General features: G+C 45.9%; 1 protein-coding gene and 1 long non-coding RNA gene across 8 annotated transcripts in view; one reads left to right on the top strand and one right to left on the bottom strand.

Moving 5' to 3' along the window:
• Positions 1–18205, bottom strand: part of LOC306647292 — a 76723-nt gene that overhangs the window by 13944 nt on the left and 44574 nt on the right. Inside the window, exons 2-5 of one of the 3 annotated variants that reach the window (XR_013760076.1) lie at positions 16903–17061; positions 15281–15552; positions 14636–14853; positions 13351–13447 (exon numbers count right to left, since the gene is read on the bottom strand). This is a non-coding gene — a long non-coding RNA (uncharacterized lncRNA). Of the gene's footprint in view, positions 1–10770; positions 13448–14635; positions 14854–15280; positions 15553–16902; positions 17062–18205 lie in introns of those variants that run through there. The other 2 variants (XR_013760077.1, XR_013760078.1) reach the window with 2 other exon arrangements.
• LOC306647287 (uncharacterized protein) overlaps positions 1–18205 on the top strand; it is a 120345-nt gene that overhangs the window by 67848 nt on the left and 34292 nt on the right. For 4 of the 5 annotated variants that reach the window (XR_013760067.1, XR_013760069.1, XR_013760070.1 and 1 more), the window contains one exon: positions 14295–14348. The exons of the other annotated variant lie outside the window; for it this stretch is intronic. Coding sequence is in view for 1 of the 4 variants with exons in the window: in XM_079116518.1 (XP_078972644.1) it covers positions 14295–14348 (54 nt within the window). In the remaining 3 variants the exon portion in view is untranslated. The remainder of the gene's footprint in view (positions 1–14294; positions 14349–18205) is intronic. 5 annotated transcript variants of the gene reach the window in all.

Genomic DNA, 18205 nt, shown 5'->3' with positions numbered 1-18205 from the left:
TTGCTATAGGGTCCAAGAAGTAAAATGCACAAGTGAAGCTGGATGAGATAACAGGGAGTGGTGGGGACTGAAGCAAATTTGACAATGTATGCCCAGTTTAAAGCTCTAGTTTCTCACTGACTATGACAAGAATGTCTTGCGGTATTGCCCAGTATTACCAGATCTTTCTTTTTTTCTCTAGACACTTCAGGACTCTCATGCTTTTCATGTGAAGTATCCCAATTTTAAAATGTCAATGACTCACTCAAAAACAATTCAAACACCACTCAAGCTAAACAAAACATCTCTGGGAGGTAGTATTCAGCCAATTGACTACTCATTTGCAACCTCTGACAGAAGACTTAGCAAAACAACCAGTGAGCTATGAGGGCTATGGTTCAAGGGCATTTGAGCTCACCAGGGAGAAAAATTCTACAGTGTATACTTTGACAGTGTAGCCATGTTCCTGAACAATGGCTTCCTCTGCAGAAGTCCTCCCAAATATCCAGTGCAAAGTTCCTCTATTGTTCTTTAATGTTGTGATATGTCCACAATTTCCTTTCTGGGGAGCTGAGTGAGAAAGTAAACTCAGCTTAGGGAAGTTGAATATCCGGCTAGAGCTGAATACCAAGAGTCTCTCACCAGATGCCCAGGATCCACCAGCGTTGCAGGACTATTATAGAACAAACTGCTGGAAAGTTGTTGCTGAGCCCAACCTGGGGTTGGGAAAGCAGGCAAACTTATGTGGACAACCCTTTCATTTTAAAGAGGTTTTCTTTGATTGGGCACTTTCTATGGCTCCCAATCCAACAACTCTCAATGGTCCGCAGATCCAGGATATTAAGGCTCTGGTCCCATAAATGGTAACCTGTTGTGAGAATTTAAGTCACACCCTTGTTATATACTACCAGTTCTTCCCCCTAAGGAAGAAGATTATTGTCAGTGATTTTTCATTGTCAAAGCTAGTTTTTTTTTTTTTTTTAATTCTAATGAAATTTTACAACAATCCTCCCTCACCACTAAATAAAACAAACGTAATAGAGGGTTTCCTTGGGCAGTTCAATTCTATAAGATTAACTGGGACATGTCAAAGCTTGCCAGTTCTCTCATGTAGCCATGAGGTTCCAGGGAACAAAGTTTGAAAATGATGGGGTTTGCTTATTTTCAAGGTCTTTTCCCAATTTGATGTCATGTCTAAGATGTTTATGAGCAATTTCCTTTAGATCTCCTGTTAGTTATTATTTTAACTACAGTAGCAAAAAAGGCTACTTCTTCAAAGCATTTGTTGAAAACTCCTGGCTACACAGTACTGTACTAAATGCTATGAAGGGAAATAGCTATGGTTTCCAGTTTCCAGAGTTAGGCTTAGGGTTAACCTGAGGGGTCAAAGAGGAAAAGACCGTATATAATGGTATATTCTAGCCTATGGTTTCCTCCTGATAAACACAGTGAAAGAATGAACATTTTTTTTAAGCTGTTTTAAAGAGTGAACATTTCTAAGCTGTAAGCTGTTCTAAAGAATGAACATTTTTTATCTTAACTCCCTAAGGTCTCCTGCCCATTGTCTTAACTCTCTGATGTCACCCTCCTGGTTATCTTAACTCCCTGAGGTCACTCTCCCAGTTATCTTAACTCCCTGAGGTCACCCTCCCAGTGATGGGAGCAAAAGCCCCTAAAAGCTGTTCCAGGAAATAGCCCCAAACAGAGGGTAAAAGAGTAAATTGGGCTAGATGACTAAATAGTGCTCAAACAGTAGGATTACCAGAAACTATTGACCAGAATCTTACGCCCTGTTGTAAAACATTGTAAAACATGTTGTATGTTATCAGACAACTTAGACCCCCTTTGGAATTTCCCGGCAGCTTTGTTCCCCCATTTTTTTCTTTTCTTTTCCCTTTTCTCCCTTTCATGTGCGACCCCTCCCGATGTGTGGTTTTCTGCCTTTATAAGCTTGTAAGATTTTCTGCTAGGGACTCGACCCTTGCACTCCTGCGTGAGTCACGAGTCGGGTCCCAGCGCGCTGGAATAAACACCTCTTGCGGTTTGCATCAAGTGACGCCTCCTGTGGTTGATTGGGGTTGCCGTCGGTCCGAGGGATAGAGTCGGGGTCTCCTTTTTGGAGGTCCTTCATTTGGGGGCTCGTCCGGGATAAGACGGCCCCCCCTCATCCGCGGAGTCGACCTTGGAGGTAAGAAGGGGTACCCCGAAGTTGTCTGTCGTTGTCTTGTGTTTTGTTTTGTTAGTTGGTCTGGTTCTGCGAGCGCGCTTTCGGTTTCGGTGGCAGCCGTTCGGTGACCCGTGAGGGTGGCCGGACAGTGGCCGGTAGACGTGCCTAGGGGGCCACAGGTTGCAGCCCTGGGGGACGCCCTAAGGGTGGAAGGAGAGCCAGGGACGCCTGGTAGTCTCCGTCGGTAAGGGTGCTGATCGGGTTCAACTGGTGGATCAGAGATTGGCACCCGTCTGGTTCTGGTTCTGTTGTATGTTTGTGGCGGACAAGGTGGAGTAGGTGGGTCCTCGTGTTTGTAGCATTTTTGTTGTTGTTATTTTTGTTGTTTGTGTTTCTAACGACGGACGAACTGACGATGGGACAGACTGTGACAACCCCTCTTAGTCTGACATTAGACCATTGGGCTGAAATTAGGGGAAGAGGTCGCGACCTATCAGTTGAGATCAAGAAAGGCCCATGGCGAACCTTCTGCTCCTCAGAATGGCCTGCTTTTAATGTAGGATGGCCAGCAGAAGGGACCTTTAATCTATCTGTCATTCTTGCTGTTAAAGAGATTGTTTTTCAGAAGGAACCTGGAGACCATCCGAATCAGCAGCCTTATATCGTGGTCTGGCAGGATCTGGTGCAAAATCCACCTCCCTGGATTCGACCTTGGGTGGCAAAACCCAAGCCCCGGCTAGCCGCACAGATCCTAGCCGCCCAATCTCCCAGTTCTGGGGGAAAATCCAGTCACTTAGAACCCCCCAAGAAGATCTATCCCGAAATCCAGGCTGACCACCTTCTCCTTGACTCACCTCCCCCATACCCTCCCGCCTCGGTTCCTGTAGGGGGTCAGGAAGAGCCAGAAGAACCGCTGGCCCCTGCAGTCGCCCCCTCTGCTCCCCTTAACGAGTCTCTGCCGGGGCCCACTCAGGACGCCACAGGACCTGCACGGGGCACCAGGAGCCGCCGCGGAGTAGTTCCCGACACTACCGTTGCCCTTCCCTTAAGGGCTTATGGGCCCCCGCCGGTGGCAACGGATGGTGGACCGGCTCCTCTTCAGCCCCTCCAGTATTGGCCTTTTTCCTCCGCAGATTTGTATAACTGGAAAACTAACCATCCTCCCTTTTCAGAGGACCCCCAGCGCTTAACCGGGCTGGTGGAGTCTTTAATGTTCTCTCATCAGCCCACATGGGATGATTGCCAGCAGCTACTGCAGACCCTTTTCACTACTGAGGAGAGGGAGAGGATTTTATTGGAGGCAAGGAAGAATGTACCAGGAGCAGATGGACGACCCACCCAGCTCCCCAACATCATTGAGACTGCCTTCCCCCTCTCCAGGCCTGACTGGGATTTCAACACGGCAGAAGGTAGGGAGCGACTGACAGTCTATCGCCAGACTCTAGTGGCTGGCCTCCGTGGGGCAGCGAGACGCCCCACTAATTTGGCTAAGGTAAGAGAGGTTATCCAGGGGGCCACGGAACCCCCGTCAGTATTTCTCGAGCGCCTAATGGAAGCTTTCAGGCGCTACACCCCATTTGACCCTACCTCTGAGGGGCAAAGGGCTTCCGTGGCCATGGCTTTTATAGGGCAGTCAGCAATAGATATTAAGAGAAAGTTGCAGAGAATAGAAGGGTTACAAGATTATACCCTACAGGATTTAGTTAAGGAGGCAGAGAAAGTGTATCATAAGAGGGAAACTGAGGAAGAGAAGGAGCAAAGGAAGGAAAAGGAGAGAGAGGAAAGAAAAAACCAAAGGGATCGTAAGCAGGAGAAGAACCTAACACGGATTTTGGCCGCAGTAGTAGGTGAGAGAGGCCAGGAACAAACACAAGGCAGGGCTAAAAAAGGGTCAGGTAACCTGGGCAACCGCACTCCATTAGACAAGGATCAGTGTGCCTACTGCAAGGAGAGAGGTCACTGGGCTAGAGAGTGTCCTAAGAAGATGACCGGGCCCTCCAAGAAAGTATTAGCCCTAGAAGAAGAAGATTAGCGGGGACGGGGCTCGGAACCCCTCCCCGAGCCTAGGGTAACACTAGAAGTGGAGGGGAAGCCAGTTGAGTTCTTAGTGGATACTGGGGCTCAACACTCGGTCCTGCTCGAACCGTCTGGACCCATCTCCCACAAGAAATCGTGGGTCATGGGAGCTACAGGGCACCGGCAGTACTCATGGACTACCCGAAGAACAGTAGACTTAGGAATGGGACGGGTAACCCACTCGTTTCTAGTCATCCCCGAGTGCCCTGCACCTCTACTTGGGAGAGACCTCCTAACCAAAATGGGAGCTCAGATTACCTTCACCCCTGATGGCCCAGAAGTGACCCGGAGCAAGAGAATAACTACTGCCCTGACTATGCGCCTGGATGATGAACATAGACTTTTTGAGAGACAGGGAGCAAAAATATCTCACATAAATAACTGGCTGAACAGGTATCCAGGGGCGTGGGCCGAAACGGCTGGAACAGGACTAGCCACAGAAAGACCACCCATAGTTATAGAGCTTAAGGCCACAGCTACTCCTGTGGCTGTACGTCAATACCCTATGACTAAAGAGGCCCGGGAAGGAATTAGGCCCCATATCCAGCGCCTCCTTCAGCAAGGTATCCTAGTGAAGTGTCAGTCACCATGGAACACTCCCTTGTTACCTGTTAAAAAGCCTGGCACAGGAGACTATCGCCCGGTACAGGACTTAAGAGAAGTAAACAAGCGAGTACAGGACATCCACCCCACTGTACCTAACCCTTACAGCTTGCTGAGCTCTCTTCCCCCGGATCATATTTGGTACACTGTCTTGGACTTAAAGGACGCTTTCTTCTGCCTGCAACTACACCCTTCCAGCCAAAACATCTTCGCATTTGAGTGGAGGGACCCTGACTCTGGGACAACAGGACAATTGACTTGGACCCGACTACCCCAGGGGTTCAAGAATTCCCCAACCCTCTTCGATGAAGCTCTCCACCAAGATTTAGCCCACTTCCGTGCCAGCCATCCCCAGGTAACACTTCTGCAGTATGTAGATGACTTATTACTGGCCGGGGCCACAGAGGAGGAATGCCAACGGGGCACGGGACTGCTGCTAGAAGAACTTGCCCGCTTAGGATATCGAGCCTCCGCCAAGAAGGCCCAGATCTGCCAAAAGGAGGTAACGTACCTGGGGTACGCCCTCAGAGGGGGACAGAGATGGCTGACGGAGGCCAGAAAACAAACTGTGACTCAGATACCCGTTCCTCGCTCGCCCCGCCAGGTGCGAGAATTTTTAGGGACTGCGGGGTTCTGCCGCCTGTGGATCCCCGGGTTTGCTACCCTGGCAGCCCCCCTCTATCCTCTGACTAGAGAAGGTGCCTCATTTGAGTGGGGTAACGACCAACAACAGGCCTTTGATGACATCAAGAAGGCACTACTTTCTGCCCCCGCCCTGGCTTTGCCAGACGTAGCAAAGCCCTTTGTTCTATTTGTGGATGAGAGGAAGGGGGTAGCCCGAGGGGTGCTAACCCAGCCTCTAGGGCCATGGAAGAGGCCGGTAGCCTACCTCTCCAAGAAGCTAGACCCTGTTGCTAGTGGCTGGCCTTCCTGTCTGAGGTCCGTGGCGGCAGTGGCAGTATTAGTAAAAGATGCTGACAAACTAACTATGGGACAAAAGCTAACGGTCATTGCCCCTCACTCCCTGGAAAGCATCATCAGACAGCCCCCTGACCGGTGGCTGTCTAACGCCCGCATGACGCATTACCAGAGTCTCCTACTGAATGGAGACAGGATCCAGTTTGGGCCGCCTGCCATCCTTAACCCAGCCACCCTACTACCTGACACGTCCACTCAGGAGAGTGTGCTGCATACCTGCCAAGAGATACTAGCAGAAGAAACGGGGACCCGAAGGGACCTCCAAGACCAGCCCTTACCAGACGCTCAGCTGACCTGGTTCACTGATGGAAGCAGCTACATAATAGAAGGTAAAAGGGTAGCCGGGGCGGCGGTAGTGGATGATGAACAAACTATCTGGGCAAGCAGCCTACCCGAGGGGACGTCGGCTCAGAAGGCTGAGTTACTAGCTCTGACTCAGGCTCTGCGGTTGGCAGAAGGGAGAAAAATTAACATCTACACTGACAGCAGGTACGCCTTCGCTACTGCCCATGTCCACGGGGCCATCTACCGGCAGCGGGGGCTGCTAACCTCGGCAGGGAAAGAAATCAAAAATAAAGAAGAAATTCTAAGCCTGTTAGAGGCCATTCACCTTCCTAAGAAAGTAGCGATTATCCACTGCCCCGGACACCAAAAAGTGGGGTCAAAAGTTGCCAGAGGGAACCAAAGGGCTGACAGGGAAGCCAAGCGGGCGGCTCAAGGACTTAACATCCTATCCTTGTCGGGGGAAAAACTGATGTCTCACCCTAAGGAGGCGGTATACCCCTCCATTAGGAACTTTGAATATTCAGAACTAGACCTTGAGGAAATGGACAGATTAGGATTTCGCCTAGAGACTCCAGAGGGGATCCGGGAAACTTCAGAAGGAAAGAGAATTCTCCCTGAAAAACAGGCGATCATATTTCTCAGACACCTTCACAAGTTAACTCATCTGGGCCCAAAACATTTAAAAACTCTTGTCCAGTCTTCACCGTATTACATCATGAAGCTCGGGGAGCTTGCAGATACAACTGTAAAAGAATGCAAGTCTTGCCAGATGGTGAATGCCCAGCCCAGCAAGCTACCTCACGGCAAACGGCTCCGAGGAGACCGTCCTGGGAGTTACTGGGAAGTGGACTTTACTGAGGTAAAACCAGCCAGGTATGGATACAGATACTTATTAGTATTCATAGATACATTTTCAGGATGGGTTGAAGCCTTTCCTACCAAGAAGGAGACTGCTCAGGTTGTGGCCAAAACAATACTAGAAGACATCTTCCCGAGGTTTGGGGTGCCCAAGGTAATCGGGTCAGACAACGGCCCCGCGTTTGTTGCCCAGGTAAGTCAGGGACTGGCCAAAATCCTGGGGCTTAATTGGAAATTACATTGTGCTTATAGGCCCCAAAGCTCAGGGCAGGTAGAAAGAATGAATAGAACTTTAAAAGAGGTCATGACTAAATTATCCTTAGAGACTGGCATAACAGACTGGACAGTCCTCCTTCCATTTGCTTTGTTTCGGGTGCGCAATACCCCTGGCTCCCTCAAGCTAACTCCTTTTGAAATCCTTTATGGAACTCACCCCCCACTCATTACCATACAACACCTTCCGTCCCCAGAATCTTACTCCTCTCAATCTCTGTACACCAGATTAAAAGCCCTTGAGACTGTGCAGAGGGAGGTGTGGAATCGGTTGGCTGAGGCTTACAAGCCTGGAGACCTTCAGGTACCTCATCAGTTCCAGGTCGGAGACTCAGTGTACATCCGGCGTCACCGTGTGGCCAGTCTGGAACCAAGGTGGAAAGGACCATACATAGTGCTGCTTACAACTCCAACTGCAGTAAAGGTTGATGGCATCGCCGCCTGGATTCACGCTTCGCATGTCAAGCCTGCACCACCACCAGACCCAACGTGGAAAGTGGAAAAATTGGACAACCCCCTCAAGCTCCGCATCCACCGTGTTCCTGCTCCTGTTGATGCACCTCCCGCCGATAAGTAGCCCTAACCCTCATGCCCCCCAACGACTAACATGGCAAGTCCTCTCCCAGACTGGAGATATAATATGGAGCACCACCGGGGAGAAACCCCTTTGGGCTTGGTGGCCATCCCTAACCCCAGACATTTGCGCCTTAGTAGCTGGGTTAGATAATTGGGACATCCCTACCCTGACTTCTGAGGAGGCCCGTAGACATTGGCCAATATCACGCAGGCCTCTCGGGGGATCAGAATACCGCCTAGTTGAAGGGTACGACCCAGGATGTAGCTACCCACGCTCCCGTGACAATCTAAAACAGACCCCTTTCTATGTCTGCCCCCGGGATGGGAGGTCACGGAATAAGGCAAGGAAGTGCGGAGGCATAGACCATTATTATTGTGCTGCATGGGGGTGTGAGACTACTGGCAACACTTATTGGCACCCTACCTCCTCCTGGGATTTAATAACCGTACAGCAAAATCTCACGGCAGCCAAATGTTACAACCAAGGGTGGTGTAACCCTCTGAACATCTCCTTCACGGAAAAAGGAAGGCTATCACGTGAATGGATAAAAGGGAGAACTTGGGGATTCCGTTTCTATATGTCAGGGAGGGACAAAGGATTTACCTTCTCTATCAGGCTTAAGATTGAAACATTAACTACCGTCCAGGTAGGACCTAACCTAGTATTATCTGAACAGCGGTCATCACCCGCCCATATCAGGCCGCCTGTTTTCCGAGCCCCAACAAATAAGCCAGTTACAACCCCCTTGGCCCCCAACCCAGCAAATACACCCAAGGTACTGAACACAGGGCAGAGACTCCTTAATTTGATACAGGGAGCTTTCAGCGCCCTCAACGCTTCCAACCCTAATCTGACTGAGTCTTGCTGGCTATGTCTGGTGTCAAGTCCTCCGTATTATGAAGGCATCGCCTTCTCAGGGACCTTTAACAACACCACCTCCCATGACTCCTGTAGCTGGGAGTCAAACAGAAAGCTCACTCTTACAGAAGTCTCTGGGCAAGGTACTTGCTTAGGTACAGTTCCTGCAGACCATAAACACCTGTGCAACCGGATAATAGAAAGCCCTCAAACAACTACCAACTATTATCTGATCCCCCCCGTAGGCGGATGGTGGGCCTGCAGTACAGGACTGACCCCATGTGTAGCCTCATCAGTGTTCAACACCACCAAAGACTACTGTGTCCTCATACAACTGATACCTAGAGTTATCTACCATGAGGCAGGCTCTTTTGAGGCTGAGTTCGACCTTCAGCCCCGTAGACAGAAGAGGGAACCGGTCTCACTCACTTTAGCTGTCCTGCTGGGCCTAGGAGTAGCGGCCGGAGTAGGGACAGGGACCGCTGCGCTTGTTCAGACTCCCCAGTACATTGAAGAATTACAGGCAGCTGTAGATGAGGATCTGAAGGCTATAGCGCAATCAATCACAAAACTAGAGGAGTCACTGACCTCTCTATCTGAGGTAGTACTACAGAATAGGCGAGGCTTAGATCTCTTATTCCTTAAGGATGGTGGATTATGTGCTTCACTAAAAGAAGAATGTTGTTTTTACATAGATCACTCTGGTGTAATAAAGGATTCCATGTCCAAACTTAGAGAAAGACTGGAAACAAGACAACGAGATCGAGAAGCACATCAAGGGTGGTTTGAAAGCTGGTACAACCGGTCCCCCTGGTTCACCACCCTCATGTCCACCCTGATGGGTCCCCTTGTTATACTGCTTTTACTCCTCACTTTTGGGCCCTGCATCCTAAATCGCCTAGTTACCTTCATCAGGGAAAGAGTAAGTGCTGTACAGGTGCTAATGCTCAGGCAACAATATCAGTCCCTCCGCCAAGGAAACAATTTGGGGGAAGAATATGTAGAGACAGAAGTTCCATGATTAGAACTTTCCGAAAAGAAAATGGGGAAATGAAAGAATGAACATTTTTTTTAAGCTGTTTTAAAGAGTGAACATTTCTAAGCTGTAAGCTGTTCTAAAGAATGAACATTTTTTATCTTAACTCCCTAAGGTCTCCTGCCCATTGTCTTAACTCTCTGATGTCACCCTCCTGGTTATCTTAACTCCCTGAGGTCACTCTCCCAGTTATCTTAACTCCCTGAGGTCACCCTCCCAGTGATGGGAGCAAAAGCCCCTAAAAGCTGTTCCAGGAAATAGCCCCAAACAGAGGGTAAAAGAGTAAATTGGGCTAGATGACTAAATAGTGCTCAAACAGTAGGATTACCAGAAACTATTGACCAGAATCTTACGCCCTGTTGTAAAACATTGTAAAACATGTTGTATGTTATCAGACAACTTAGACCCCCTTTGGAATTTCCCGGCAGCTTTGTTCCCCCCATTTTTTTCTTTTCTTTTCCCTTTTCTCCCTTTCATGTGCGACCCCTCCCGATGTGTGGTTTTCTGCCTTTATAAGCTTGTAAGATTTTCTGCTAGGGACTCGACCCTTGCACTCCTGCGTGAGTCACGAGTCGGGTCCCAGCGCGCTGGAATAAACACCTCTTGCGGTTTGCATCAAGTGACGCCTCCTGTGGTTGATTGGGGTTGCCGTCGGTCCGAGGGATAGAGTCGGGGTCTCCTTTTTGGAGGTCCTTCAACAGAAATATCACAGTCTGGGAGCTTTTTATGGAATCCCCATCCTTTGCTTTGAGAAAGCTTTTATGCAGTTTTTCCTTATGTAATTTATATTATGAAAACAATCAGTATTGTCTTTAATGTTCCAAATAAAAATTATAGAATAATAGTGCATCATTGGCCTTGCTTGTTCTAAAATACATGTTGCGCCAAAGAATGTGATATACTATCTCTTCCCCTTCCTCAACCCAAACTTTACCCCCAACCAGAGGGAATACCTGACTCAATTAATTCTCCCTCATTTATACCTGACCCTTGTTTTCCTCAATTTTAAATCCTGAGGGGGAGGGAGGACAGGAGATTCATGAGGATATTAGAGGAAACAAGATTGACCTTGAGTTGATCATTGTTGAAACTGGGCGACAGGCATATAGGGATTCTTTAATTGTTCTCGCTACTTTAGCATGTTTTGAAATCTTCTATAATAAAAAGTTAAAATGAAGGTAATGTTACCTATTTGTGCATTAGTACTCAGTATTTTACCCAGCTGCAAACCTCAAAGCACTTTGAACAGCACCTTTATTGGAACTTGGTATTAGAACCTGCTGCACCCATTTTATTATAGTAGAATCTCACATTGCGCCCCCTGAGGACAGAGGATGAATTGCAGAAATCCAAATTCAGGGTGGAAGGAAGCTTCTACACTAAGTACTTATTCCTTCACCCACCTCCTGCAAGAGCAGGTGGAACTAGTCCAGGCCACTGAAAGTCCACTCTAGTCCCAGACACGAAGGGTTAACACTCTGTCCCTGAAATGACTGGTCAGTGCTGCCATTTCAGATTCATGCCTGCGTGATGAGTCGTGATGAGTCTTGGTGTAGGTTAATGTGACCATGAACCTGTAGTTCCTGAATACATGGTCATCAACTCTGACAGCAAGCACGCTTGAGTGCTGGTTATCCTTGGTTTCTTCATCATGCTGAAATAATTCACATGAATCCTGAGTGGTGAAGAAAATCTTCAATAACACCGTATGAATCAGAGGATCGGCAGAGTAACCTCCAGGGGGATCAAACCAGAGATTGGCATGAACTAAAGAATTAGTGGGGCTTCAACATGGGGAGGCGGGAGCAGGGCACCAAAAGGTCTGACATCCAAATAATCCATCTGTGACAAAATGGCTTCCAACTAATTAAACAGAGAAAAATCCCTTTTAGGAAAGATAATCCTATTGGATCAACTTGTAAGATTTTTCCAGCCAGCTTCTGCCTCTTGGAGCTTCAATTAAAAGCTGTTTAGCAGATGGCAAATTCTGAGTCACAAAGTTAGACTTTTTGGCAACCATATGTACTTTTGGTTTCCTGGGGATCCTGGCCACATATGGTCCTGAAAGAGATGCAAAAGCTCTTTTTTGGCTCACAGTGGAGAACTCCTTGCCCACCTGAGCACACAGATGACAGGCCCTTCAACATGACCGTCAGGGTGATTGGCAGGAGGGGCTTCCAGTTAATTCAGAGATTTGGGAGCCTTAGAAGTCATAATAGGTCAGGGATGGAAGGGAGCTTGAATATCATCTAATGAAACTCCTTCTTTTTACAGAATGGGGAAACTGACTCAGGAGAGATTGTGTAATCTGTCTAAAGATGCCTAGTGAGAGAGAAGCAGAGTCGGTAACAAGGATGATAGAGGCACTTCTCTGTTTACTTTGGGGACTTAACTCATTGCTTATCCCTTTCCTTATACTTGTTGAGTTCCTTAAGGATATCTTATGGAAGACCTAACAAATCGGCAGAAGACCTGGAAGGGTCACGTGTCCAACTCCTACTTCATTCAAGACCCTCCAAAGTGGAACTTCATCATTCTCCTCTTCAAAACTTTCTACTAATATTAAGTCACAGCTTCCCTTGGGTGCCATCAAAGAGAAACAAAGCTAGGCCGTAGTTACCTTCAGTGAAACAGGTTTTATTCAGTACTACTATAGTAGGAAAGAGACCTGAAGGTAGTCTCTACTGAAATAAAGGGTTGAAGGGGTAGGCTAAAGGAAAATGCTGGAGCTTAAGGAAAAGTACTGATATTAAGGGGGATGGCTGATGTGATTGGGTCAATTGTGTTCTTCAACTGGAGCTTCCTGCAGTTGGGCTCCTAATTTTTTCCACAGAGACTGGGAGATAGGAGCGTGTCAAAACTCTCAAGGTCCTTGAGAAAGACATTTCTGGGTTATAGAAGGTATATCACAAAGGGACACAGAAAGAACTTACAATGACAAGATTTTTTTTAAGTAAATGCTTCTAAGAAAAAGGAGGTCAGGGGCCTATAGTCAAATTTTGTAGCAAACAGTAAATTCTTTTGGCAATATTGAGCTCTCTCAGGCAGGAACGTAAGAAGCCTGGGGTTGTCATCCCAGGGATGTGGTCTTGAGCTATTAAAAACCATCCTGGTATTGACTCAAGTCTCTTAGTGGAGTGGGTAGGTGTGTAGTTGGTATTAAGAGGCTGCATTCCTCATAGGCCAACGTTGAGGCCTTGTTGAGAAGAGGGCTCAGAGGAGCCAGGCTCAAGATTGGTCAGAGACAGTCTTTGTCAGTTCTGATGAGACTCCCACTGCCTGGACAGGAAGTCGATCCAAGTATTTTCCCACCACAGTTTCAGTCTCTTTTTTTACCCATTCTTAACTGTGGCTTACAGTTGGTTCATGTTCTGCTGTCATGCCTTTTCATGTACTTGCCATCTACCTTCCCCTAACTGGATTTTAAATTGCTTACAGGCAGGGCCCATGCATTGCATCTTTTTAAAAATCCTTCCATTGTATCTCGTAAGTAGCTGACTTGACAATCACCTATTGACCAAAACTCCAGATTACATTCCCTTTTCAATGGTGCCACCAAGCATTCCTCAGTACATTCCTGTTTCTACAACCACTTCTGTAATTTTTTTCCCCCTGAATCCTCTTCCAATATGGGAGGCCCAAATAAGACTCCCTACTTACCTCTGTACATTTCATGAACATGCTGTCTTCTACTAAGGTTCCCCAAGAATTCAATTCATCAAAACTTTGGCTGAGCACCAGCTAAAGGTCTTGGGTGCTGGGGAGGAAGATAGCAATAGGTCAGGGTTCCTGCTCTTGAGTAAACTAGTAAGAAAGACTGACAAGTAAATCAGCAATTCTGATACTTAGAAGCTCTGTGACAGAGGTGCATGCACAAGAGAGGAGCTCTAATTTAGTTTGGTTAGGAAAAGTCCAGAAAAATCTTCCCAAAAGGGACAATTTGGCTTGGGTTCCCTAGAAGAAGAGATGAGAGAGGAAACTTTGTATAAATGGTTTATAGAGGAAGAAGTCTTAGAAGAAACCTATAAATAAAGGAGGGAAGCAAGATGGAGCAGGAGGAGAAGCCAGGCAAAGTTGTGGTTTCTGCTGAAGTCTAACTTCAGTCCTCTTCCAAGGGGAGATGTGAAGTGTGAATTACACTGTGAAGTTATCCCACCTTGAATCAAGGAGACCGGACCCTTGTACTCCCTATCAGTCAGTCCTTGGCTACACAAGTTGCTCGTTGGTGAGGGTGCCTTACGTCCTACGTATTTCTGGGAGAGGAGACTCCAGTGGACAGAGGGTGGGTCTCTGGAGAGCGACATAGCTCGGAGCCTTCAGAAGCCAACACTCACAGCAGACGGGGAATAACTGTTCCTTCCCAGGAAGCAGGGATGTGGGTGGGGCTCCAGCAACCTTTCTACAATCCTGAACTCACTCTCGGAAGAGGAGGGCAGTCAAAGTTAATTATGTAGGGTACACTGGAGGGAGAATGGTTGGGTATTGTAGGGTGAGGCTACAAGAGAGAGAGAACAGGATGTTCTTGGAAAGGGCAATTAGCTTGATATGGGTGGCATAGAAAGAATACTGAAGTTTTTGTTTGTTTGTTTTTTGTTTTTTTGAAGGCTATGTGTGTATGGCAGCAGTTATCAGTGGGTGAGGACCCTTCTCCATCTTGAGTAAGTGATGTCTACCCTTTTCCACTATGCAGGGAACTTGAGTCATAGTCACTACGGGCTGGGGATGTAGCTCAGTGGCAGAGTGCTTACCATGTGCCAAGCCCTGGGTTCAGTCCCCAGCACAGGGGAAAAACAAAAACCTGAACTACAGGAGATAACTGGCTGAGGCTATGTGACATTGGAGTTGTTCTGATTCATAAGGTTGTATTCATTTCACCCTCAGTAGTAGGAGATTCTTATCAAATCTTCTCAGGCCCTTGCTTAGAAGAGGCCCTTGATTTTTTCACCTGCAGCCAAACATCAGAAAAGCCCAAGCAGAGCCCTGCATCATCTGAAATTGTTGACATAACCTGGCACTCCCTCGGAAGCCATTAGCTGGTCCTGGTCCCAAATCCATCCTCTTCCAGCCAAACTGGTTGCTGAGGACCTTGGGTTCTGCCCGGAGATCTCAGGTTGATAAATTGGTATTTTGTTCTGTTTTTCTCTTTTCTTGAGAAGTTATTTCCTTTTAAAAAGATGGACACTGTGTTAGCTTTTACTCCCTCAGGGACCTCAGTCTTCCACATGTTCTCAAAAATAATAGCTACATGTTTTGAAATAATACTTGTCACCTCCTTAAATCTCCCACTTTGCTGGCTTAAATATACCTATCTTCCAACAATTTTCCTCTGTGGAGCTTAATCTGACACACACTGTCTCACCCATGGGAAGTGATCCTGGTTTGGGTATGTGATTGTAGTTATAGCTTTTATAAATATAAAAATAAAGCTGCACAAACCAAGAATTTACTCTGAACCGAACTTCTAAAGGTGCCAAAAGATTATAAAGGACTTCTGTTGCAATCATGCTTTAGTCATTGGATGTGACCAAATGAAACATGATTAAAAACAGGTATAAAGTGGATAAATGTAAAACAAAATACGAAATGGTACCAATCTCCACAGATGTCTTGTATAATAAGTAGCATGTCCTTTCTCATTTTTCTAATAATCAAATAATTTTTTCATGTCCTCAGGAACTGTTCTGATTTTTGTTTTCAATTTGGAGGTGTTCCCAGGTACTTTTCAAGCCATAGTATACATTTTTATTCATTCATTCACTCCATAAATATATTTTAAAGCTCTTCTTATGTAGCAACCATGTTCAGATGCTGGAAATATCATGGACAAGGTGTTCGGGTCCCAGATCTCAGGGAGCTTGCAATCTCAAAAGAAACAGACATTGAGGAAAAATTTTAAATAATATTTATATAATCACAGTTGGGACAGTTTTAAGAAACGAAAATATAGTACAGTCAGCACTTGTATTTGCAGGTTCCACAGATGTGCATTCAACCAAATAAGAAATGAATATGTTAAATAAAAAAACTATATCTGTATTGGACATGCGCAGACTTTTTTTTCCTTGTCATTATTCTCTAAACATTACAGCATAACAACTATTTACACCAAGGGATAACTAATTCTGATTATCTATTGCTCTATAATAAATGATCCCAACACTTAGTCCTAAGATGGTGCCAATTAGACTGTATAACATTGATAACCACTCAACAGGGACAGCTCATCCCTACAGTAGTTGATATTGACTGGAGGACATAAAATCTGGGCACAGGAATCATTTGAAGGAAAATGGGTCGGCAATTAATAATGGCTGTCTGTGAGGATCGCTGCTGGAACCTCTCCAGGTAGTCTGAGCTTCCTTACATTATGGTGACTGAGTTCCCAGGATGTCTGTCTTTAGAAGGAATGAGGTAGAAGTCATATCCCTTTATGATCTAGCCTCAAAGTCACACATTTGTCACTTTTGTCACTTTCTATCAAACAGTTCAGTCACAAAGTCCCACACAATTTTAAAGGAAGGAGAAATAGTTTCCATTTCTTGATAAGGATATGGCAAAATTTTGGAAGAACATGTAGGATCAAAAGTATGACTGGAAAATTTTTAGAAAATAGGATCTCTCACAAGTAACTGTGAGAAAGCTTATTATAAGGAACGAAGAAGTGATTTTTCAACTGGGTCCTGGAGGATGGCTAAGAGTTAGCCAGATGAAGAGGGAAGGAATGATAGGAGAAGTGACATTCTAGACAGTGGATCTGGGCTCAGAAGTAGCTTGGCTATAGGAAGAACTGAAAGGAAATCAGGGTAGTGGTAACACAGTGGGCAAAGTTTCATAATAAAAAAAAAAAAACTTGCAACAACTTAAAAGTGCTCAGTGGGAGCCCTCAGGGTGTCATTAGGTAACATCATTTTTAACCAACTTATGCTTAGTCTCTTGGCTACCCATTTTTTTTTTTTAAATTAGGAGTCATGCTAATCTTCTTGATATCCTTCCAATATTAGTCCATGTGCTTCCAAAGCAAGCACTCTTGGTTATTTATTGCAAAACAAACCATCTTAAACTTCCTGGCGACAAGAGCAGTATCATCTATGGTTCTAGGTTTGACTGGGCTTAGCTGAGTAGCTCTCACTTGGGATCTCTTGTGTGGCTATAGTCAGATGGTGGCTGGGGCTACAGTCACCGTGAAGCCTTCCTCACTCATCTATTTGGTACCTGGACCGGTAAGTCGCCGATCACTGGGTCAAGAACAGCTGTGGCACCTCATGCTTCTCTGGTTCTCTCTTCCTGGTCTCTCTATGAGAACCTTCATCCAGTAGCTCCTGGGTGTTCAGACTTGTCATAGGGTGTGTGATCATTCCCAGAGTGAGTATCCTAAGACAGACCAAGAGAAGCTACATGACCTTTTCTAACCTAGACCTAGAAATCAGGCAATGTCACTGCTGTCACTTGATGTTGATGCAAGTGTCACAAAGCCCACCCATTTTTTTTTTTTATTTTTTATTTATTTATTTTTTTTATTTATTTATTTTTTTTTATTGTAAACAAATGGGATACATGTTGTTTCTCTGTTTGTACATGACGTAAAGGCATACCATTTGTATAATCATAAATTTACATAGAGCAATGTTGTTTGATTCATTCTGTTATTTTTTCCCTTCCCCCCACCCCTCCCACCCCTCTTTACCCTCTATACAGTGGTTCCTTCCTCCATACTTGCCCCCCTCCCTAACCCTAACTCTAACCCTTCCCTCCCCCCCATTATGTGTCAACCTCCACTTATTAGCGATATCATTCGTCCTTTGGCTTTTTGAGATTGGCTTATCTCACTTAGCATGATATTCTCCAATTTCATCCATTTGCCTGCAAATGTCATAATTTTATCATTCTTTATGGCTGAGTAATATTCCATAGTATATATATACCACAGTTTCTTTATCCACTCATCAATTGAAGGGCATCTAGGTTGGTTCCACAGTCTGGCTATTGTGAATTGAGCAGCTATGAACATTGATGTGGCTGTATTTCTGTAGTATGCAGATTTTAAGTCCTTTGGGTATAGGCCAAGGAGTGGGATAGCTGGGTCAAATGGTGGTTCCATTCCAAGTTTTCTAAGGAATCTCCACACTGCTTTCCATAGTGGCTGCACTAATTTGCAGCCCCACCAGCAGTGTATGAGTGTACCTTTCTCCCCACATCCTCGCCAACACCTGTTGTTGCTTGTATTCTTGATAATCGCCATTCTAATTGGGGTGAGATGGAATCTTAGGGTGGTTTTGATTTGCATTTCTCTTATTACTAGAGATGTTGAACATTTTTCCATATGTTTGTTGATTGCTTGTAGATCTTCTTCTGTGAAGTGTCTATTCATTTCCTTAGCCCATTTGTTGACTGGATTATTTGAATTCTTGGAGTAGAGTTTTTTGAGTTCTTTATAGATTCTGGAGATTAGTGCTCTATCTGAAGTATGATTGGCAAAGATATTCTCCCACTCTGTAGGCTCTTTCTTCGCATTGCT

The sequence above is a fragment of the Sciurus vulgaris genome (genome assembly GCF_902686455.1).
Source record: "Sciurus vulgaris genome assembly, chromosome: 16".
Lineage (NCBI taxonomy): Eukaryota > Metazoa > Chordata > Mammalia > Rodentia > Sciuridae > Sciurus > Sciurus vulgaris.
The sequence above is the reverse complement of the archived record's forward strand: the minus strand, read 5'-3'. Positions and strand labels throughout refer to the sequence as shown.